General features: G+C 46.3%; 1 protein-coding gene across 1 annotated transcript in view; it reads right to left on the bottom strand.

Moving 5' to 3' along the window:
• Window positions 1-1,065: 1,065 nt before the first annotated feature.
• The window catches only part of LOC124718736 (glycoprotein-N-acetylgalactosamine 3-beta-galactosyltransferase 1-like), a 59,845-nt gene continuing 36,716 nt past the window's right edge, over window positions 1,066-24,194 (bottom strand). The window contains exons 5-7 of the mRNA XM_047244352.1: window positions 23,678-23,898; window positions 19,754-19,899; window positions 1,066-1,197 (exon numbers count right to left, since the gene is read on the bottom strand). Coding sequence (XP_047100308.1) covers window positions 1,066-1,197; window positions 19,754-19,899; window positions 23,678-23,898 — 499 coding nt within the window. The remainder of the gene's footprint in view (window positions 1,198-19,753; window positions 19,900-23,677; window positions 23,899-24,194) is intronic.

The raw sequence follows: 24,194 nt of genomic DNA, 5'->3' as shown, positions 1-24,194 counted from the left end.
TCCCAGTATTTGCCTGAAGCGATTTAGGGAAATCACAGAAAAAAAATCAGTATGACCGAATGTGAGTCCAGTGTGCTAACCACTGCGCCATCTCGATCGATGAATTTTAATTATGATCATCCTGTGTATATCCGCTATTAAAATTCGTCATAAATAAAATGTCACAAATAGAGGAGAATAACGACATCCATACCTACAATACTAGAAGCAAAAATGTCCTTTACTATGAAAGATGGCGAAACTGATGGTTTCGTGACTTTCACGTTATTGATACTTCATATGCAAATGATATAGAGTGATACGTAGACAGCAAAGAAACTGGATAGCCAAAGAAACTGGCACTACTGCCTAATATTATGTAGTGCCCCAACGAGCACGCAGAAGTGCCGTATCACGACGTGGCATAGGCTCGACTAATGTCTGAAGTAGTGCTGGAGGGACCGGACACCATGAATCCTGCAGGGCCTGTCCATAAATCCGTCAGAGTATGACGGGGTGGAGATCTCTTCTGAATAGCACGTTGCAAGGCGTTCCAGATATCCTCAATAATATTCATGTCTGGGGAGTTTGGTGGCCAGCGGAAGTGTTTAAACTCAGAAGAGTGTTCCTGCAGCCACTCTGTATTAATTCTGGACGTGTGGGGTGTCGCATCGTCCTGTTAAAATTGCCAAAGTCCGTCGGAGTGCACAATGGACATGAATGGATGCAGATGATCAGACAGGATGCTTACGTACGTGTCACCTGTCAGAGTCGTATCTAGACGTATCAGGGGTCCCGTATCACTCCAACTGCACACGCCAGTCTTTTAGAGTTTGCAGGGCCATAATTTAGCATTAATTAAAAATCCTTGCATAACAATGACAGTTTGCAACTTCATTGGGCCTCTACATACTGATGCAGGTTAAATACCCAAAGCCGTAGCTGGTGAAGCAAAACAATTATTATTAAACCAGGTAGCGGCTCAGAAACGAGTTCAGTAAGGATCAGTTACGTTATGTGTATGATTTTTAAAGCTGACATGATTTGGCGACGGAGTTTCAAGTCTTCTGCTATTGGCGTTTGGCTTCACCACTTCCCATAGCCGGGAAGACACCATCCGTCCCCATAGATCGCCACGTCGTACAGCAGGTACTCCATGGTCCTCAGGGCTGCAGCGGACAAGTAGTGGAAGGAGACTGCGGTGTCCGAGCAGCACCCCTGTTCAAAACAAGCTTCCGTAGTTTGCACTGCCATTATGTGCAGCCAGTCACTCTACACTGAGGTGACAAGTCATGGGATAGCCTTCTGCACATTCCTATGTGATCAAAAGTATCCGGACACCTGACTGAAAATGACTTACAAGTTCGTGGCGACCTCCATCGGTGCAGATTCCCGTATGGAGGACATAGTGATAAACATCGCTGGGGTTGTGAAGCAGCTGAGTGAGTTGAAAATAAATAAATCGCCAGGTCCTGAGGGGTTCCCAATTCGGTTTTACAGAGAGTACTCTACTGCATTGGCTCCTTACTTAGCTTGCATTTATCGCGGATCTTTTGCCCACGCAAAGTCCCGAAAGACTGAGAAAAAGCGCAGGTGACGCCTGTATATAAGAAGGGGAGATGGACGGATCCTCAAAATGACAGACCAATATCCTTAACATCGGTTTGTTGCAGGCTTCTCCAACATATTCTCAGTTCGAATACAATGAATTTCCTTGAGACAGATAAGTTGCTGTCCATGCATCAGCACGGCTTTAGAAAGCATCGCTCCTGCGAAACGCAACTCGCCCTTTTTTCACGTGACATCTTGCGAACCATGGATAAAGGGTATCAGACGGGATGCGCCATATTCCTTGACTTCCGGAAAGCGTTTGACGCGGTGCCCCACTGCAGACTCCAAACTAAGGTACGAGCATATGGGACTGGTTCCCAAATATGTGAGTGGCTCGAAGATTTCTTAAGTAATAGAACCCAGTACGTTGTCCTCGATGGTGAGTGTTCATCTGAGGTGAGAGTATCATGTGGAGTGCCCCAGGGAAGTGTGGTAGGTCCGGTGTTGTTTTCTATTTACATAAATGATCTTTTGGATAGGGTGGATAGCAATGTGTGGCTGTTTGCTGATGATGCTGTGGTGTACGGGAAGGTGTCGTCGTTGAGTGACTGTAGGAGGATACAAGATGACTTGGACAGGATTTGTGATTGGTGTAAAGAATGGCAGCTAACTCTAAATATAGATAAATGTAAATTAACGCAGGTGAATAGGAAAAAGAATCCTGTAATGTTTGAATACTCCGTTAGTAGTGTAGCGCTTGACACAGTCACGTCGATTAAATATTTAGGCGTAACATTCCAGAGCGATATGAAGTGGGACAAGCATCTAATGGCAGTTGTGGGGAAGGCGGATAGTCGTCTTCGGTTCATTGGTAGAATTTTGGGAAGATGTGGTTCATCTGTAAAGGAGACCGCTTATAAAACACTAATACGACCTATTCTTGAGTACTGCTCAAGCGTTTAGGATCCCTATCAGGTCGGATTGAGGGAGGACATAGAAGCAATTCAGAGGCGGGCTGCTAGATTTGTTACTGTTAGGTTTGATCATCACGCGAGTGTTACGGAAATGCTTCAGGAACTCGGGTGGAGGAAAGGAGGCGTTCTTTTCGTGAATCGCTACTGAGGAAAGTTAGAGAACCAGCATTTGAGGCTGACTGCAGTACAATTTTACTGCCGCCAACTTACATTTCGCGGAAAGACCACAAAGATAAGAGAGATTAGGGCTTGTACAGAGGCACATAGCCAGTCATTTTTCCGTCGTTCTATTTGGGAGTGGAACAGGGAGAGAAGGTGCTAGTTGTGGTACGAGGTACCCACCGCCAGGCACCGTATGGTGGATTGCCTAGTATGTATGTAAAAGTAGATGTAATGCTGGAATTCAATATGGTGTTCGCCCACCCTTTGCCTTGATGACAGCTTCCACTCTCGCAGGCATACTTTCAATCAAGTGCTGGAAGATTTCTTGGGGAATGGCAGCCCCTTCTTCACGGAGTGCTGCACTGAGGAGAGGTATCGATGTCGGTCGGTGAGGCCTGGCACGAAGTAGGCGATCCAGAACATCCCAAAGGTGTTCAGTAGGATTCAGGTCAGGACTCTATGGAGGTCAGTCAATTACAGGGATGTTATTATCATGTAACCACTCCGCCACAGGCCGTGTATTATGAACAGGTGCTCGATCGTGTTGAAAGATGAAGTCGCCATTCCCGGATTGCTCTTCAGCAGTGGGAAGCAAGAAGGTGCATAAAACATCAATTTAGGCCTGTGCTGTGATAGTGGCACACAAAACAAGGGGTGCAAGCCCCCTCCATGAAAAACACGACCACATAGTAACACCACCGCCTCCGAATTTTACTGTTGTCACTACACATGCTGGCAGATGACGTCCGCCGGCCGTTGTGGCCGAGCGGTTCGAGGCGCTACAGTTTGGCACCGCGCTACCGCTTCGGTCGCAAGTTCGAATCCTGCCTCGGGCATGGATGTGTGTGATGTCCTTAGGTTAGTTAGGTGTAAGTAGTTTTAAGTTCTAGGGGACTGATGACCTCATAAGTTGAGTCCCATAGCGCTCAGAGCCATTTGAACCATTTTAGATGACGTCCAATGTTTACGCTCCTTACACCAGGCGAGGCGTCGTTTGGTATATACCGGCGTCATATGTGGCTTATAAGCAGGCGCTCTACCATGAAATCCAAGTTTTCTCGCCTCCCGCTTAACTGTCATCGTACTCGCAGTGGATCCTGATGCAGTTTGAATTCCTGTGTGATGATCTGAATAGATGTCTGCCTATTACACATTACGACACTCTTCAACACTCGGCGGTCTGTGTCAGTCAACAGACGAGGTCGGCCTTTTTGCTTTTGCGCTGTACGTGTCCCTTCACGTTTCCACTTCACTATCACACCGTAAACAGTAGACCTAGGGATGTTTAGGAGTGTGGAAATACGGCGTACAGACGTATGACACGAGTGACACCCAATCACCTGACCGCATTCGAAGTCCGTGAGTTCCGCGGAGCGTCCCATTCTGCCTCTCTCACGATGTCTAAGGACTACTGCGGTCGCTGATATGGAGTACCTGGCAGTAGGTGGCAGCACAAAGCACCTAATATGGAAAAAGTATGTTTTTTGGGGTGTCCGGATACTTTTGATCACATAGTGTATACAGATGATGGCGATAGTATCGTGTACACAAGGTATAAAGCGACATTGGCAGAGCTGTAACTTTTACTCAGGTGATCCGTCTGAAAATATTTCTGACACGATTGTGGCCGGAACGGTAGTTGGAGCTAGACGCATGGACCATTCCATTTCGGAATTCAGTATTCCGAGGTCCACAGTGTCAAGAGTGTGCTGAGAATGCCAAATTTCAGGTATTAAGAGGGTGGTTTGAAAAGTTGTCGTAATCACCATGAGAGGTCTGCGCTAGCTCAACGAGTTGTTCACGTGATAGTCATTGTGGACTATTACCTGTAAACACGTGCCACAACAGTGCTCTTGGAAGAGAGCTGTGGCGGTGACGTGGCTCTGTTGTTGTTCTCGAGTAGTGTTTTGCGAAGATGGAAAAAATCGCGATTCTAGCAGTGATTGAGTACTTCATAACGAAAGGTATGAAAGCAAAGGACATTCATGCCGATTTCCAGAATACACTGGGGGGACTCCGCTCCTTCATATTCAACTGTTGCCAAGTGGACAAATGAATTTAAATATGGTCGGGAGAGCTAAGGTGATGATCCGCGCAGTGGTGGGCCAAGATGTGCCACTACTCCAAAAATCATTGCAAAAGTGCACAAAATGGTCACGGAAGATCGCCGATTGAAAACGTGTGAAATTGCTCACGCTTGCCAGAAGTCATCTGAAAGGGTATATCACATTTTAAATGAAGAATTAGGAATGAAAAAATTATCTGCAAGATGGGTGCCGCGACTCTTGACGCTGGATCAAAACCGCATCTACATCTACATTTATACACCGCAAGCCACCCAACGGTGTGTGGCGGAGGGCACTTTACGTGCCACTGTCATTACCTCCCTTTCCTGTTCGAGTCGTGTATGGTTCGCGGGAACAACGACTGGCGGAAAGCCTCCGTGCGCGCTCGAATCTCTCTAATTTTACATTCGTGATCTTCTCGGGAGGTATAAGTAGGGGGAAGCAATATATTCGATACCTCATCCAGAAACGCACCCTCTCGAAACCTGGACAGCGAGCTACACCGCGATGCAGACCACCTCTCTTGTAGAATCTGCCACTTGAGTTTGCTAAACATCTCCGTAACGCTATCAAGCTTACCAAATAACCCTGTGACGAAACGCGCCGCTCTTCTATGGATCTTCTCTATCTCCTCCGTCAACCCGACCTGGTACGGATCGCACACTGATGAGCAATACTCAAGTATAGGTCGAACGAGTGTTTTGTAAGCCACCTCCTTTGTTGATGGACTACATTTTCTAAGGACTCTCCCAATGAATCTCAACCTGGTATCCGCCTTACCAACAATTATTTTTATACGATCATTCCACTTCAAATCGTTCCGTACTCACACTCCCAGACATTTTACGGAAGTAACTACTACCAGTGTTTGTTCCGCTATTATCTAATCATATGTAAAGGATGAGCCAGACAATAGGAGATTTTACTTTATTATATGAGCCTCCAACCAGTAACTTCATTTTTCCATTGCGGCCAAGCCACGGCCGGCAGCGTTAGCTGCCTGTAAATTCTTTCGTCCCACGGTCTAGTAACAGGAAGTCAGCACCGAGAAAGGGCACCTTGTTCACGCGCCTCTCTCGTGTGCTGACGAGGTAACGCCGTCCCAGGCGTCGCTTAGCAGGCAACGCTCTGGAAAGTTCCATGCCGCCCGCACGGTTTGCTCGGTCCTGACCAATCAGGGTGGAGGAAGCCGCGTGGTGCGTCGAACATACCCGGCCGCCCGTCGCCGGGCCCGCTCTCTTGTATTCCTGCTCACCCGCGAGTCGGATGCGCGCCCTGTAGCATTGATCATCTCCCGCTTCTCCCGGTGCTGCGGCACTGTGGACTTAGTTTTGGCAGACAACCACTTTCGGTAGCTTCGCGAACAATGTTGGCCAAATTGCAAGCTCTGGCTCACCCTCACCTCCCTAGGCCTATGTAGCCCCTTTCATCATGCTTTAGCCAATAAATGGCCTTTCTCTAAAAATTACTCTATTATTCCATAACGCCCACCGCCTGCCCATACCCGCCATCCTGTACAATTGGTGTCAGAAGTTTGGATCCGTTCCCGTAGTGACTTTGTCGCTACACTAAATTTCTCCCGGCAAGACGCCGTACACTTCGCGCATGGAATGCGCCAACCGGCCGCCACGTTTGCTCCACGTGGGCCGTGGCTGCTCCACTAAACACGCACAGGGCGCGTGCTGCAGCGAGGCAGCCCACGCTAGTCAGCCACGTGAGCCGGACGCCGCCGCGGTGCCCGCTGCCTGAGTTCGAGGCGCCTGCGCTGCGCTGCGCGACCTGCCGGGCCGCCGCCATCCGCCGCCGCCGCCGCCCGCCGCTGTCACCGACGCGCCAGGGGCTGCCGCCATCGCCGACCGGCCGAGCCAGCGCCGTCCGCCGCCAACACATCTGCCGCCGCCCGAGGGTCCGGACGCCGCCGCCGCCGCCGCCGCCGCAGCCACTGCACCACGCCGTCGCCGCCACCAATGCGTCGCACCGCCTCCATCGCCATGTAAGTCACCGCGATGCTTACAACTATAGCTTCGACGATCTTCCGCCGCTGGATTGAGAATCTTTGTGGCCGTCCTTTTTTTGTAACAATCATTACTTTTTTCTGGTCACTAGCGTCCCATAAATTTGTAAACATGCCGATGGGAACACGAGCGACGGTACGGGATACCACCGTAGAGGCACCTGCCTCGCAAGACCCACTCGAGGCCATAAATGCACAAATGCGCCAGTTATTCGCACAAAATCAGGAGCTACTTGAGCAAAACCGCGTCTTGAAACAGACGCTGGAAGCTAGTGCGCGAACTTCCATACCTGTGGCTAGCTCCACCCCTGTAACTAATGCTCAAACAGAGGCAACTAACACTAATTCTGTCTCTAATACAAACGCCACAATTTCTGCTAACATGGCGACTGTAAGCAATTTTCCTGCGGCTGATTTCATTCCCACCTTTTCTGGGAAGTCCCACGAAAATGTGGCTATGTTCTTACAAAATATTCGTGATGTGGGTCGCACGTGTGCCTGGCCGGATGATCTATTGGTCAATGTAGCCAGACTCAAGTTGACAGGGGAAGCCCGAATGTTCATAGAAACAGTGGACGAATTGCGTGACACGCACGAATTTGAAGTATTGGCCCGCGGATTGACTACGCGTTATTCCGATACCAGAGGCACCGCATATTACAGAGATCAATTATCAACCCTTAGGCAGAAGCCTAATGAGGATTTTGATGCCTTCGCAGATCGCATACGAGCAGTATCTTGTCGTACCTACAAGCTAGGTGAAAATGCCAGTGAAAACAGAATTTTGCGTTCAGAAGCCGAAGCGCGTGCAATTGATGCATTTGTCCGCGGTATTGACCCCCGCATCGGAGGAGAAGTCAAAGCAGCCTCCCCCACTTCTCTGTTTGAAGCTGTTCGTTTGGCAATGCTTCGCGAAGAGGTGTTGCGTTTTTGCGCTGCCGCCCCGCGCCCATCGGACCCAGTACCGGTCCCAGCAAAAGAAGTATTTTGTCAGCGTTGTGGGAAGCCCAACCATACGGCAATGCGCTGTCGCGCGCCGTATTGCACTATTTGCCAGACAGTAGGCCATGCTAATAATGTTTGCCCCACAAAGTCTCCATTTTCTAATCAGATGCGCGGCCACCGCCGCAACGCGGGGTCGAATCAGGGAAACGCTTGGGGGGCAGGTTCCGCCACCCACCCGCGCCCCCGACAAAAATAATACACCCGGTTAGGACCGAAAAATGTAAAGAGGTGGAACACGTTAGTCTATTTGGCGTACTCGGGAACAAATCAGTTAGAATTTTAGTTGATACTGGTGCTCAAGTTAGTGTATTGTTTGTGGAGAAAAATGATCGAAGGGTGTTACAGCCACCCCGGTACCATATCAGTGGCCTTGGAGAGGAAGTAATTGTCCCTGCAGGTTCGTGTGTAGTGAACCTGCAAATCGACGAGGGTAAATACAGTCAGATGATGGAGGTAGTAAGGCTAAAGAAGGGTGAATTTGACATCATACTAGGGAATGACTTCCTGCACCGTTATCAGGGGATAGTGGATTATCGAACGCGAACTGTGCAGTTCGGCGAAGCAATTCACCGATTTGGCAGTGCGCACCCCCGTCAGACGCGAGGGAGCTGCGAAAGGCGCCGTTCACAGTCTCCTATAAAACCGCAGATGTGGGCGATAAAAACCACTGACCCTGTGAGGATAAAAGGCGGAAGTGGAAAGATTCTCTGGATAGATGTCAAAAATCAAGAACAGCCTAATACAGACATTCTGGTTGACCCGCTCACCCAGAATGATGTTTTAGATCGTCAGTCAGTACATATAAAGAGAAGTATCTGCCGACCGGAAAGGAGACAGAAGGGTTTTGCGATACCAGTAAGTATAGATAATTTTGGTGTAGAAGATGTTGTGATACCGAAGGGTACTATTGTTGCCAGTGGTCAGGAAATTTTTGAGGAAATAACAGGAGCTGAGAAGCAGCGAAATAAAGATAAGAAAGGAAGGAAAGGAAAGAAATGTTCAGTTAGAGAAGTGCGATATGTCGCGTCGACGATAAGGAGTCAGTTAGCAGAGAAGTTAGGTCATTTAAACAGTGAGGAGAAAAGGATGTTGCAGCCGGTATTAGAGGAATTTTCGTGGTTGTTTGAAGAGAGGCAGTTTCTACCGGCTACGGATTTGGTTCAGCACGAAATTCCGACCGGAGAAGCTCGGCCAATTGCACAAAAACCTTACCGCATACCATATCATTTGCAGTCTGTAGTTGAAGATACGATTCAGCAGCAATTAGCAGCAGGAATCATACAACCCTCCTCGAATGCGTGGGCGTCTCCCGTGGTCGTTGTGCCAAAGAAATCAGTAAATGGGGAGAAAGCCTATCGCCTATGTGTCGATATGCGGGCAGTAAATCGGGTAACGACACCAGACACATATCCGTTGCCGCGCATTGATGAAACATTGGACCGATTGGGCAACTGTAAGTATTTTACCACCCTTGATTTGCGTTCTGGGTACCATCAGATCCCTGTTGCACCCCAGGACCGCCATAAAACTGCTTTTGTTGTACCTACAGGATTGTATGAATTTGTAAGGATGCCATTTGGATTGAGAAACGCCCCTGCCACTTTTCAAAGATTTGCAGACTTGCTGCTGCGTGGGTTGAAACCTACAACCTGCTTGGTGTATTTAGATGACATTATTATTTTTTCCAAAACGATAAAAGAACATGCAGAAAGACTGAGGGATGTTTTGCAAAGGTTAAAAGGAGCTCATTTGAGTGTAAAATTAGAAAAGTGTGCTTTCGCCCAGTCACAAGTACAATATTTAGGTCATATAATAAGTGGAGAAGGTGTCAAACCGGACCCCCGTTTGACCACCGCAGTAAAGGAATTCCCAACACCGATAAATGTCAAAGAACTACAGTCATTTTTAGGCCTTGCAAACTACTACAGACGTTTCGTGAATAATTATGCCACCCTTGCTAAGCCCCTGACTAATTTATTGAAAAAAGGAGTTAGTTTTATTTGGACCAAAGAATGTGATAAAACTATGCAACAAATTCAACATGTTTTAACTAGAGCCCCTGTACTAGCGTACCCGGATTTTGAAAAACCATTCATACTGTCAGTGGACGCCTCAGATTATGCTGTAGGAGCCATCCTGTCACAAGAGATAGATGGCGAAGAACGACCAATTGGTTATGCGTCTCGACAGCTTAATAAAGCAGAGTCAAATTACAGCACAACTGAGAAGGAACTACTAGCACTCATGTTTGGTGTAACTTATTTCCGATGTTATTTGTATGGGAGAAAATTCACTGTCATCACTGATCACGCCGTGTTACAGTGGATGTTGAGCTTAAAAGACCCTAGTAGTAGGCTAACTCGTTGGGCTTTGAAATTGAGCGAATTTGAGTATGAGGTGAAACACAAACCGGGCAAGTTACATCAGAACGCCGACGCATTAAGCCGAAAGGTCAGAGTGATCGTAGCTAATGACGTTTCTATTGAAGAATTAAGGGAGGCACAGCAAAGAGACGCCGAATGTCAGAAATATGTGGCTTTGCCTGAATTTTCCGTTGAAGATGGAATTTTATATCGAAAGACCCACTTGGGTAAACAGACAGTAATCCCGAAAGAATTACGTTCCAAGATTATCGCACAGTGTCACGTTAGCCTGCAGGCATGTCATAACGGCCTTCGCGCCACAAACTGCCGAATAGCCGCCCGTTATTTCTGGGCAGGAAGACGGAAAGACGTGCAAAAGTACATACAAAATTGTCTACCTTGTGTTAAGAGGTCCTTACCACCTCGAACGAAAGTGCCTTTACAGCAGGTACCAGAAGCCACTTATCCCTGGGCAGTAGTAGCAGCAGATATTGTCGGTCCTTTCCCTGTGAGCCCCCAAAATAATCGGTATATTCTGTCCCTTATAGATCATTTCTCTAGGTTCTTGATTCTCATTCCTATACCAGATATGTCCGCTGAAACAGTAGCGCGTGCTTTTGTCACCCATTTGGTGTTACCATACGGAAGCCCTGAAGCTGTACTCACAGACCAGGGTACGAATTTCATGTCTGCGGTATTTACCGAAGTTTGTCGGTTATTGCGAATTAAAAAGTGGCGAACGACACCGTTCCACCCAAAAGCAAACGGTCGCCTGGAACGAGTCCACCGCACCGTTATTCGCATGCTGTCTTACTATGTTAATAAACATCACTCTGACTGGGATAAGTATGTTCAATACGTTACGTCAGCTTATAACAGCCGTGTCCATGAAGCTACAGGGTACTCACCTTATGAAGCAGTATATGGCCGCCCTATGAATTCGCCTTTTGAAATTGACAAACTGCCCCCTGGAATTAAATCCAAAGATGTGAAAGGTCTAGCTCGACGTCTAAAATCCATTTGGAAAAAAGTAAGAGGGAACAATGCCCGAGCCACCGCCCAACAGCTAAAGAGAAGTAATCAAAAAGCAAAAATGCCTGAGTACAAGGTAGGAGACCTAGTTATGTTGAGCAATCCAGTAGTAAAAAAGGGAAGAACCAAAAAGTTTACACCTACTTATGAAGGACCGTACCGTATCATCCGGCTTACTTCACCGGTAAATGCGGAAATTCAGTTAGCGGAACGCACAGTGATCGTTCATTTTGACAGATTGAAACAGTATAAAGGACCCGAGCCACCCCCACCTAACAGTCAAACCGGGCCTATTACGCCAGTAGTTCCACCCAAAAAAGCAAGAAAGAAGGTAATACAACCGCCTAGACAGCAACGTAGATATGCTCTAAGGTCAAACCCCTATGATTTGCGTTCCTGAAGGTAGGTCTGGAATGGTATGTAAACAGTTGGCAAAGTCCTGCATGCAGCAAGAGAATTAATTGACGGAGAACACCGTAGTTACTATACATTTAATTAAATTGTGCATGTTAGTTATAAGTAGACATAAGAATTGGCAACTGTTGGTAACTGGTAATAGAATTTATGACGTCACATGTTAATGGAAGTGACTGAAGTTATGTGATCATTTTGTCTTGTCATTTAACGTCTCCAGTCATGTTATCGTAGCAGTCGAGAATTAAAACCACAAACATTCTTTAATCATGGAATTAAGGGGAAAGTTATCCTTGTCAAAAGAACACGTAGAGAAAGAATCAGTTAACCTTGTATATTTCAAAGAGATTCACATTTCACTTGTTAATTTAGTGAATAGTGCACGAACACAGCTATTAAAGCTTTACCATAAAAACATGATACTAATACGCCTTCGTAACTGCCAGTAGATCAGTGACTACATGCAGCCGTCTACCTGTATTTTGAAAGACGCCCTATTACATGTATGTTTTGCTAAATGATCACACAACGATAAAAACATGAATAAATACGTCCAAGTTAAACAACCAATATGTTACTCTAAAGTAAGTCTTCCCCAAGTGCTATTTTATTGTTTTCATGATGCGATGTGAACAGACAACAAGGTAAGTTTTTTGGTACCACGTATTTCTGTATATTAAATGCCACGGAAGGAGTCGCGTAAATACCGCCGCTGTGGTCTACAGCTGTTCACATGCGGCGAGTCCCGCCCCTCCCTGTCAGCTGGCGGCGCGGCCCCCTCCCCTCCCCATCCACCGGCCTGCCGAGAGAGCGGCCATTGCAGTTCCCCCTTCCCCACCCACCGCCTCTGTCTTTGGTGCGTGCAGCATCTGCACCTCTCCCCTCGCCCCTCCACGCCACCCTACCATTGCCCTGCAGGCCACGTGCCTCAGCCACGCTACACATTCCTACATTCGTACGTTGCAGTTTAAACAGCAAACCTAAAGGGATAGTTATAGAAATAAAATCACCAGCTTAATATTGCCCTACAGATTTTATTAGTCTTATCTAAAGACGAGAATCTATTTTTGACGTCTACCCGTGTTTTCAGTAAGGAACAAAACCGTAAGAGAGAACTTTTTCCTGGTACGCTTTGTGGAAACTATCAGGATTAGAAAACATTGGAATTTCAGATCGATCTCCGGCTATGTTGTATTACCACCACGGTTAATAAACGGATCTATATGGCGTCAAGAAAGCCGGCACTTGCCGCTATATCTGTCCTGTAAACGACCGCTGTGTGGGGAACGCGTTAGCCAAGGAGTTGGGTTTGGAATGCCATTGCAAAGTATAGTTTATATAGAAGCCTAACACCTGCCATTTACCTAAATTTTAGAAGAAGAGAGTGTTTAAATAAAATAATTGGAACCCGATAGTTTTGTGACCTCTAGCGATTTAAGTTATTAGAGTCCCTTAGAAAAGAACATCCTCCATGCATAACTGTCGTAAACAACATAACTCTGGAAGGAAATTTTGTGACTGTACCGAGAGATAAACTCCATGCGTAGCAAGAGGACGGACCCAGCGTGGACGCCAGTTATGCAGCCGAGCCAGTGAAACCGGACGCAGCCGTACTGTCAGCTGTGCTGTCAGCAACTTACAATCTCACGAGCGCGACGCGTGTCGCACCTTAGCACCTCAAGCTGCACTGAATCTTAACACAGAAATTCTTAACCATTATATAACGAACCCTATGAATAACGTTATGCACATTTTCAATAGTCAGGAACTTACTTTGCTCCCTACACACTCTTTATATGACAAATGAACTCTAATTTTATAAAAAACCAAAGCACCGACAGGTAAGTCGTATCGACGTCTTCCGAGATGCAACTAGCTTCGTCGAGCCGCCAATATTGATTATATGGAAGCAGGTAAGTGAGAGAATGAACAAAAAAGAACAACAAATACACACCGGAACGATTGACTGGGTGACTGATAATCACAAATATTTGCAAAAACAAATCAACACAGGAAACGGTTTATCACACGTTTAATAATTATTGGTCTGTCCATTGAAGGAGACATAAAATCATTTTTCATCAGAATCTTGTTACAGGAAGTATTAACGTGACATTACACTATTCCACAGCATTACACATAACATTGCCATGACTTAACGACAGTTTTCTTCTAGGTAAAAGTACCAAAGACTATTAGTTGGTATGAAGACACAAACGAGAGCATAAAGGAATACCAAGGGATGCTTACATTCATTTTGCTACGAGATGTAACTGGAGAGTAAGGAAGTTTTGTTTGAAGGAAATAATATTTTAAACTTTGGCTTTTGTTACGGCTTTGCCACCGCTTATATCACTATGACGAGTTGCCAATTACTTATGTCAAATTGCTTGTGCCTAATTGATTACGTCCAATTACTTATGTCTAATTACTTGTGTCCAATTACTTAAGTCCATGTATTATCTTATTGTTGTTCATTTTGACTGTTTTATTACTAACTATTTAGAGAATTTTGCTAAAGTTTTGCCAGCACCAGTAATTTAGTATTTGTATCAGCCTAGTGTTTCCATGTGTCGCTGTGTTACTATACTGATGAGGATAATAATTTTGTAGGATTTCAAGCATGCTAGAGTAAGTTCCCGAGTACTGCCAATTATCTGGTTAATAATAATGATGTCTTAGGTGATAAATTGTTTTAGAAGAGTAGTTTAGGATGTAACCATGCTTTATTTTGATTTGTATTTGAATGTTTATCTGGAGGGACATACCACATGCACCACCCGCAAGGGCACGTACCTTACGTGACGCGGCTGGCACCCGCGCGGTCCCTTAGCTGTCTGTGTCGTTTCTTCACTTTTCCGTTCCGCGACATAGTCTGTTCTACCCACTTTCATCTTTCCACTATCAACAGAACAACCCTTGAAGAGTCATGCTCCACCCGCAAGGGCACGTACCTTACGTGACGCGGCTGGCACCCGCGCGGTCCCTTAGCTGTCTGTGTCGTTCCTTCACTTTTCCGTTTCGCGGCATAGTCCGTTCTATCCACTTTGATCTGTCAACTTTCAACAGACACAATACTATTCAGCCCAGACTTTGATCTTCCATCTCGAAGAAGAGTTCACGAGAACAGTGTTCCGTGCTCTCTGACGACAGCTGATCAGGCAACATCAGACGCTAACTGCGTCTAGCCCGCAGCTAAACGCCACAGTAAGCGGAAATCTCTGTTCAAAACCTTGAGCCTTCTTTGTTTTCCCGTTGTATTTTCCGAAGGAATACCGACTATTGAAGTAGTAGCATTTAACTGTATGACGTGTCCCAGGACACTGCGAGATAACCAATGATAGACGGAGTTTTAAGCAACCAGCTGGGCCCAATGAGGCCAGCAATATGAAGTTATAGAGACGGCGAGTTTCGTCGCAAAATGTTGAGAGGATGAAGACGGCGAATTTGGTCGCAAAGTAAAGTTAGTCGCAAGATGTTGAGAGGATAAAGACGGCGAATTTTGTTTTAAGTGAGAGAAGTCGTGTTTTAGGAAGAAGTAAGTAGCAGCTATTTTGGAATCGCAGAATTGTCGTATACACAGTTAAGTAGGCGATAACGTCGTGTAAACGATGCGCCTTGCACTATACCTTCATGAAGGAAAAGTCCTTCAGAAATTACGCTCAACTTAGTTGATTCTAATTCAAATCCTTACACTTTCTGTTCCCACTATGGAAATCTCTAGATTCTTGTCGAGTTTTATTTCTCTCCTCTCGTTAGCTACAGCGTTGACATCCTACGACACAATCTATGTCCCACCTGCAACAAACTGGTATCACTTTTCATTGTCACTCTCACTTTATGGTGTTTTGCAAATATATTGATGCATGAGAAACTTCCTCTCACAATGTAAATGTTATTACACGTAGAGGGTCAGCCCAAAGACGCACTTAACTTTCTTTGTTTACCGATATGGAATATGCAGTAAATTTAATATGATATTTGTGTACTTCGCTTTTATATTTTCATGTTTATGTAAGAATTATGTTTGGGCTAAAATGGATTTCATAGGAACTTGGTTACGAACCAACTTACTAATGCATAATGTAATTTTAAAAAGTACCCACTGTAACAGCTCATCTAGCTTTATGTCACGCGTAATCCCACTTCTATTTAGTTGCATTTGACAGTCGTAGACCCCTCAGCTGCCGCGTGCAGCCCCGACGCCGCGCTGGCCTTGGAAATTATCTGCCGCGCGCCTTTCTGACTTAGCGCGAGATTCGGCCTTGCAGTCAGCTGCCACTTTGACGTAGCCTCCGCGCAGATCTTTAGCAGACGGTTCCTGTTGGAACACCATTAATAACCTTTCATGCCACTACGGCTTACTTAGTATTAACACCCTTTAATTATGTTTTTTATACCTGAAAGCTCATTCATGATTCCCTTGTCAGCTAACGTTCCAGTTTTGTCTAAAAAATCAAATAATCACATCCTAACGTCAATTGATGATTTGCTAAAACATGAAAAAGGACAAATTTCTTACGTTCGCCTGTTGGCACTTAAATGAATGGTAAACAGCCACAAACTAAACTCAACAATAAAGAGAAAACAAAAACCTATCAGGCATGTGCCCTCCCTTAATTTTAAGAGTGCAATTCTAATATTGGAGAAACTAGTGTAGTGTAGTGAAGTGTTCCCTTAGTAATAACTCCCTTTTCAACTGTGTTTTGAAACGTGTGAATCTCCCCTCATACTCCCCCTGCGCTGAGTTCCAGTGCACGGACCTGGCCACGGCCACGCCCCCTTCCCGCCGACAGCCTGCGCGCTGCCCGCTGAGGACAACACACCACACCGCCTCGCGCCAGGCGCCCCCGCCGTGACTCATCAGTGGTGATGTGTTTAAATTTTCAACTTATTCCAACAAAAGAAAAAAAGACATTTTTACTTCAACTTAGCAACAAGAACACTTGACATGTTTGTCTAATTCACACTGCTATGTTTTGTTCTAATTTTGTTTTGATATTTTATGATGTTTTGATATTCTATGATGATTTGATGTCTTATGATGATTCTTGCATGCACACAATATTGTTGATGTAAGTCCCCTTGCGACCCTTAGGAGGTCTTTAGAGTCTCTATACCCTCCCATAGATTAAGACCCCTGCCGTCTTCCGGGAGAGCCAATGTTCACTTTCTTTTGCAAGATAAATTTAAATTTGTTTACATTCAAATAATAATTACATTGAGCAAATTCACGTACGTTCTCCGCTCCCACGGAAGGGGGAGGAATGTAAAGGATGAGCCAGACAATAGGAGATTTTACTTTATTATATGAGCCTCCAACCAGTAACTTCATTTTTCCATTGCGGCCAAGCCACGGCCGGCAGCGTTAGCTGCCTGTAAATTCTTTCGTCCCACGGTCTAGTAACAGGAAGTCAGCACCGAGAAAGGGCACCTTGTTCACGCGCCTCTCTCGTGTGCTGACGAGGTAACGCCGTCCCAGGCGTCGCTTAGCAGGCAACGCTCTGGAAAGTTCCATGCCGCCCGCACGGTTTGCTCGGTCCTGACCAATCAGGGTGGAGGAAGCCGCGTGGTGCGTCGAACATACCCGGCCGCCCGTCGCCGGGCCCGCTCTCTTGTATTCCTGCTCACCCGCGAGTCGGATGCGCGCCCTGTAGCATTGATCATCTCCCGCTTCTCCCGGTGCTGCGGCACTGTGGACTTAGTTTTGGCAGACAACCACTTTCGGTAGCTTCGCGAACAATGTTGGCCAAATTGCAAGCTCTGGCTCACCCTCACCTCCCTAGGCCTATGTAGCCCCTTTCATCATGCTTTAGCCAATAAATGGCCTTTCTCTAAAAATTACTCTATTATTCCATAACGCCCACCGCCTGCCCATACCCGCCATCCTGTACACATACAATAAAGGATCCTTCTTTCTATGTATTTGCAATACATTACATTTGTCTATGTTAAGGGTCAGTTGCCACTCCCTGCACCAAGTGCCTATCCGCTGCAGATCTTCCTGCATTTCGCTACAATTTTCTAAAGCTGCAACTTCTCTGTATACTACAGCATCATCCGCGAAAAGCCGCATGGAACTTCCGACTACTAGGTGGCATGCTGTCGACGTAGCACAATTACACGAACTAAGGTATGAACTGTTGCCACACCCGCCGTATTCACCTGATATGGCTCCGTCTAACATCCATCTCTTCCCAAAACAGAAAAATTTTCTTGGTGGACTAAGATTCACTTCAAACGCAGAATTGATAGCCAGAGTTGACAACTATTTTCCAGGCCTCGGGGAAATTCATTTTCGAGATGGGATCAACTGCATTAATCTACAAGGAGACTACATTGAAAAATAAAAAAAGTTTCTGTAATGTAAGTACTTTTTTTGTAGTCTGTTCCGAGAACTTTTCAAACCACCTGCGTAGCTCTGATCAGGGACGGCCTTCACTTAACGCCTAAGAGCAGTGGATTTTGTGCAGAGTTAACAGTGCTAACAGACCAGCAACACTGTGAAATAACTGCAGAAATCAATTTGGAATGTACGACGAACGTATCCATTTGGACAGTGTGGCGAAATGGACACTAATGGGTTATGGCGGCAGGCGACCAGTGCGAGTGCCTTTGCTAACAGCACAACATCGCCTGCATAACCTGTTTCTGCACTTGCGGCCTTATTGGTTTGGACCCGAGACGACTGTAAAACCCTGGCCTGGTCAGATGAGTGCCGATTCTTTTCTTTCTTTCGCTTACGCCATAGTCCCGCAGCGATCGCAGGGCCGGCTTGGTTAGAATGGATTTGGCAAGGTTAGTTTGAGGGATTGTCGGATGCCCCTCCTGCCGCTACCCTGTACGCCCCAGGACGGAATCAATGTACCCCAACTGTCTGCATCTAGTGTAAATCGTGAAATAGTGCGGACGTCCAGAATGAGATTTTCACTCTGCAGCGGAGTGTGCGCTGATATGAAACTTCCTGGCAGATTAAAACTGTGTGCCCGACCGAGACTCGAACTCGGGACCTTTGCCTTTCGCGGGCAAGTGCTCTACCAACTGAGCTACCGAAGCACGACTCACGCCCGGTACTCACAGCTTTACTTCTGCCAGTACCTCGTCTCCTACCTTCCAAACTTTACAGAAGCTCTAGGTTCGCAGGAGAGCTTCTGTTAAGTTTGGAAGGTAGGAGACGAGGTACTGGCACAAGTAAAGCTGTGAGTACCGGGCGTGAGTCGTGCTTCGGTAGCTCAGTTGGTAGAGCACTTGCCCGCGAAAGGCAAAGGTCCCGAGTTCGAGTCTCGGTCGGGCACACAGTTTTAATCTGCCAGGAAGTTTCATAGTGCGGACGTGTTTCAAATGTCCGCGACGCGTGAAAATGAGGCGGAACGTGGGGACCAGCCCGGTATTCACCTAGTGGGATGAGGAAAACCGCCTAAAAACCACATCCAGGCTAGCCGGCACACCGGCCGTCGTCGTTAATCCGCCGGGCGGATTCGATCCAGGGCCAGCGCGCCTTCCTGAGTCCAGGAAGCAGCGCTCTCTGCTAGACCTGGCGGGTCAGGTGAATGCCGATCTCACTTGGTAAAAGCTATTGGTAGGGTTCGATTGTGGTGCAGACCCAAATTGACAACAAGATACTGTGAGATGGTGGTGTCTCGAAAATGGTATGGGCTGTGTTTATATGGAATGGAGTCTGTAATCTAGACGAGTTGGTCGTCTGCTGCCATAGCCCACCAACACCAAATTTCACCACATTCTTCTAAAGGATACGTTTGCCGTATGCCCCATTTTGATTTCTGCGGTTATTCCACGCAGTCCTGCTTGTGTATTAGCGCTGACAACTCTACGCAAACAGTGCTGTTCAGGGCCGTTAAGTGAAGACCGCCAGCCACTGCGTTGTCTGTGCTGACAGGTACAATCTTAATGCTGTGGATCTCTGAATACTGAATTCCCTAACGATTTCCGAAATGGAGTATCTCATACATCTAGCTCCAATCACAGATAGGCTTTGAAAGTCTTAATTCCCGTTGAGCTGCGATAATCATTCGCAAACCTTTTCACAGGCATTACCTTAGTACAGATTCGATGCGCTGTCCTTTCATATCTTATGTACGTGATACTAATGCCATCTGAACTTGTGCACATCGCTATCGCACGCCTTTTGTCACCTCAGTCTATAGCGTAGAAGAATGTTCGGCCAGAACTTACCGTGGCCTCCCTATAGAATTGGCTCATGGCCATCATATCTATCTTCGGGCTCAGCTCGCGGGACGGGGGAAAAGCGTGGAAGCGCCTGCGTCCATTCACGTCGGCTGTCTGCACAAATGTGGCGCCCACTTTTTCCATCCACCAGCCTGCACGAGAACACAGACAGGCTGGACAGTAATTTTAGGTCACAAGTTCCCTCCTTTGATCACGGAATTCCCTCTTATGTTAATGTACACTAATGGCCATTAAAATTACTACACCACGAAGACGACGTGCTACAGACGCGAAATTTAACCGACAGGAAGAAGATGCTGTGATATGCAAATGATTAGCTTTTCAGAGCATTCACACTAGGCTGGCGTCGGTGGTGACACCTACAACGTGCTGACATGACGAAAGTTTCCAACCGATTTTTCATACACAAACAGCAGTTGACCGACGTTGGTTGGTGAAACGTTGTTGTGATGCCTCGTGTAACGAGGAGAAATGCGTACCATCATATTTCCGACTTTGATAAAGGTCAGATTGTAGACTATCGCGATTGAGGTTTTTCGTATCGCGACATTGCTGCTCGCTTTGGTCGACATCCAATGACTGTTAGCAGAATATGGAATCGGTGGGTTCAGGAGGGTAATACGGAACGCCGTGCTGGATCCCAACGGCCTCGTATCACTAGCAGTCGAGATGACAGGCATGTTATCTGCATGGCTGCAACGGATCGTGCAGCCACGTCTCGATCCCTGAGTCAACAGATGGGGACGTTTGCAAGACAACAACCATCTGCACGAACAGTTCGACGATGTGTGCAGCAGCATGGACTATCAGCTCGAAGACCATGGCTGCGGTTACCCTTGACGCTGCATCATAGACAGGAGCGCCTGCGATGGTGTACTCAACGACGAACATGGGTGCCCGAATGGCAAAATGTCATTTTTTCGGATGAATCCAGGTTCTCTTTACAGCATCATGATGGTCGCATCCGTGTTTGGCGACATCGCGGTGAACGCACATTGCAAGCGTGTATTCGTCATCGCCGTACTGGCGTATCACCCGGCGTAACGGTATGGGGTGCCATTGGTTACACGTCTCGGTCACCTCTTGTTCGCATTGACGGCACTTTGAACAGTGGACGTTACATTTCAGATGTGGCTCTACCCTTAATTCGATCCGTGCAAAACCCTACATTTCAGCAGGATAATGCACGACCACATGTTGCATGTCCTGTACGGGCCTTTCTGGATATAGAGAATGTTCGACTGCTGCCCTGGCCAGCACATTCTCCAGATCTCTCACCAATTGAAAACGTCTGGTCAATAGTGGCCGAGCAACTGGCTCGTCACAATACGCCAGTCACTACTCTTGATGAACGGTGGTATTGTGTTGAAGCTGCATGAGCAGCTGTACCTTTACACGCCATCCAAGCTCTGTTAGACCCAATGCCCAGGCGTATCAAGGCCGTTATTACGACCACAGGTGGTTGTTCTGGGTACTGATTTCTCAGGATCTATGCACCCAAATTGCGTGAAAATTTAATCACATGTCAGTTCTAGTATAATATATTTGTCCATTGAATACCCGTTTATCATCTGCATTTCTTCTTGGTGTAGCAATTTTAATGGCCAGTAGTGGAATAATAAACAAGGCTCAAGGCCAGAAGGCCAGAGAGAAGGAGATGTGCAGAGATGGGAGAAAAGGAGATGGACAAAGACGGGAGAGAAGGAGATTAGGACGTGTATCCAATTCCCATACGTATTACAGATGAGTGCTTGATCTCTTCCATTGCACCAGACTGAGCCACAGCAATGCATGGCAGTGAACAGCTCGTAAATGTTTATGTTGGGGTGGTTTAGCCATACGCTAAATAAAATAAATTGCTGGTTCCTTAATTCTGCCACTGTATTACGACTTTTTGACTCACTGATGGCATGTTATTACCTCACTTCCCCCATTCGGTACTGGAGTAAGCAAAGTGGCACTTCACTGGCATTCTGTGTAGCAAAACACCCCTCCACCTGACAGTGTCATTGCCTTCCATTCCGTTACATTCCATCGACCTTAAATGTGAGAAAGACAAGATCCATCACAAATAGCTGACTGATCATACAACAAGGGTACTCACCCAGAAAGGTCCCAAACTGAAACACCACCAGCGCTCTTTATACTGCGCTCACCCAACATCTGTGGAATCACAAGAGAAAGCTTGAAGATAACTGTGCTACACAGTCGCTTCTAGTCGGTCAAAGATTTTGCGCCACCATTATCAGCAGTGACGTTACTGGATAGAGCCACGTGTGTCTGTAGAAATTTATCCAGGTGGGGATAACACAAACTGCCAGTTTCTTATTCACAGTCCAGCCTTATTAATGTGTCAACACCTACATTCGAAGTCAACGTGCAATAACCACACTCAGGCGGAGGTGACAGCACTAGCTAAGGAGGGAGTATAAAGCATGCTTGGCAGACATGGGAACTGTGCAGTTGTATTCATTATGCAGAAATGGAGCAATTTATCTGACATCCAAAAGTACATGATCAAATGTTTTTGGGCCAGCGGTGGAAACATTTCCAAAATGGATGATTTTGTAAACTGTTTGGATGCCACCGTGTTTCAAGTATACTGTGCACGGCAGAATGGCACTATCTAAAATCAGTGCCGAGGCAACAGTGGTGCACCACGAGCCATAGACAAAAGGGGTGAACGATTGCTGCGGAGACGTGTATGGGCGAATAGATGTGCAGCTGTTGAGCAAGTGCCAGTCCAGATAAACCAAGAGATGATCAACACTGTCTCCTCTAATGACTGTTCAACAAACACTGCTGTGTATGTGCCTCCACAGCAGGTTCCCCACCGTTACACCTACGCTCACTGCTGTTCACCGGTGACAAAGGCTGGAGTCTGTCTGGAAATACCGCAACTGAATGTCCACTGAGTGCTGACTAGCGGTGTAGGAGGAAGCATTATCTTCTGGAGATTCTGGGGAACGTTTTCATGGCATCATCTTTACACCAAGGTAGAGAAGAGATGAAATGCATTTCACATGTCACTTTGAATACAAAGTTACCTAAAATACTCACGAAAAATTGCATAAGATGTCAAAAACACATTCAGTCATTTAAACAGTTTACATGGCAATATTAAAACTGTAGAGTCAAATAGCATTAGATCCACCATCGCTGATGAGTGTATATAGTCTGGCATTACGTCTGCTTTGGACGATGTAGAGATAAGGGATAGTGAAATACAGTGTCAGCACATAGCCTGCCCCTCTCAAATAGTAGTAAGGGGTTTGCCAGTTTAATCCCCACTGATAATATAAATGTGAGAGTAACTAAATGATATGAAGAATATAACGAGAATTAGGGGAAAATAGCTACTCTCTGAAGAAGCTATGTATTAACTCTTTGACTAAACTGTATTATATTTTCAAAAATGCTTTTATTGGTTGGTTTGTTCTACATAATATAGTTCAATGTAATGTATACAATGCTTACATAATGCTCAACGAGCTTAATCCATACTTCCATATTAATACTGGTATTATAAATGGGAAAGTAACTGATTGTTACGTTTTCGTGACTAAACCACTCAACTGATTGCGATTAAATACGGTCCACAGTCGTGGTTAACGGCTTGTATCCCTACACACTGGCAGATCACTATCGACAGTGACATGCTCTCGGTCCATGAGCCACAGTTGAGAGGTATGCCATTTAATCCACGACATTGCTGCTGTGTCTCGTGATTAGCATCACCCAAAAAGTGACAGTGAAATTTTTTATTACCACCAGGATTCGACGTGTCTATCTCCAATTCGGTCGCCACTGCACAGGTACATATTAGTGGTGTCAACTATGAAAGCAACATTTTTAGTATAGTAAGCTGATAATGATGCTGGAATTACTGACTGGGAAGGTACTGCTCACCAATGTTGATGTCCTCAAAACCAGAGTCGTCCTCCTTCAGTTCCACATCCAGATCCCAGGCAGCCACCAGCCTTTGGACGGCACCACGGCTGAGCACATAGCCTGCCCCACCGCTCATGTAGCCTTTGGGTACATTGGCCAGCAAGTGGAGCCCTAGGTAAAGCGCCTCCTCAGGTTCCAGGGGCTGGAGCAGCTGCCGCAGGTTCTCCATCACCACATACCTGCCCACAACCGATGAATAATTAGTTCCTCCATCACAGTATATAGAGTGTGGTCAAAATTATCCCAACATGAATTGGCTCTGAGCACTATGGGACAACATCTGGGGTCATCAGTCCCCTAGAACTTAGAACTACTTAAACCTAACTAACCTAATGATATCACACACATTCCTGCCCAAGGCAGGATTAGAACCTGCGACCGTAGTGGTCGCGCGGTTCCAGACTCAAGCGGCTAGAACCGCTCGACCACACCAGCTGGCCCCAGCATGTATTAATGGACATTAGTACAAGATGTG

The sequence above is a fragment of the Schistocerca piceifrons genome, chromosome 10 (assembly GCF_021461385.2).
Source record: "Schistocerca piceifrons isolate TAMUIC-IGC-003096 chromosome 10, iqSchPice1.1, whole genome shotgun sequence".
Taxonomy (NCBI): Eukaryota; Metazoa; Arthropoda; class Insecta; order Orthoptera; family Acrididae; genus Schistocerca; species Schistocerca piceifrons.
This window is presented reverse-complemented; position numbering and strand designations above follow the sequence as displayed.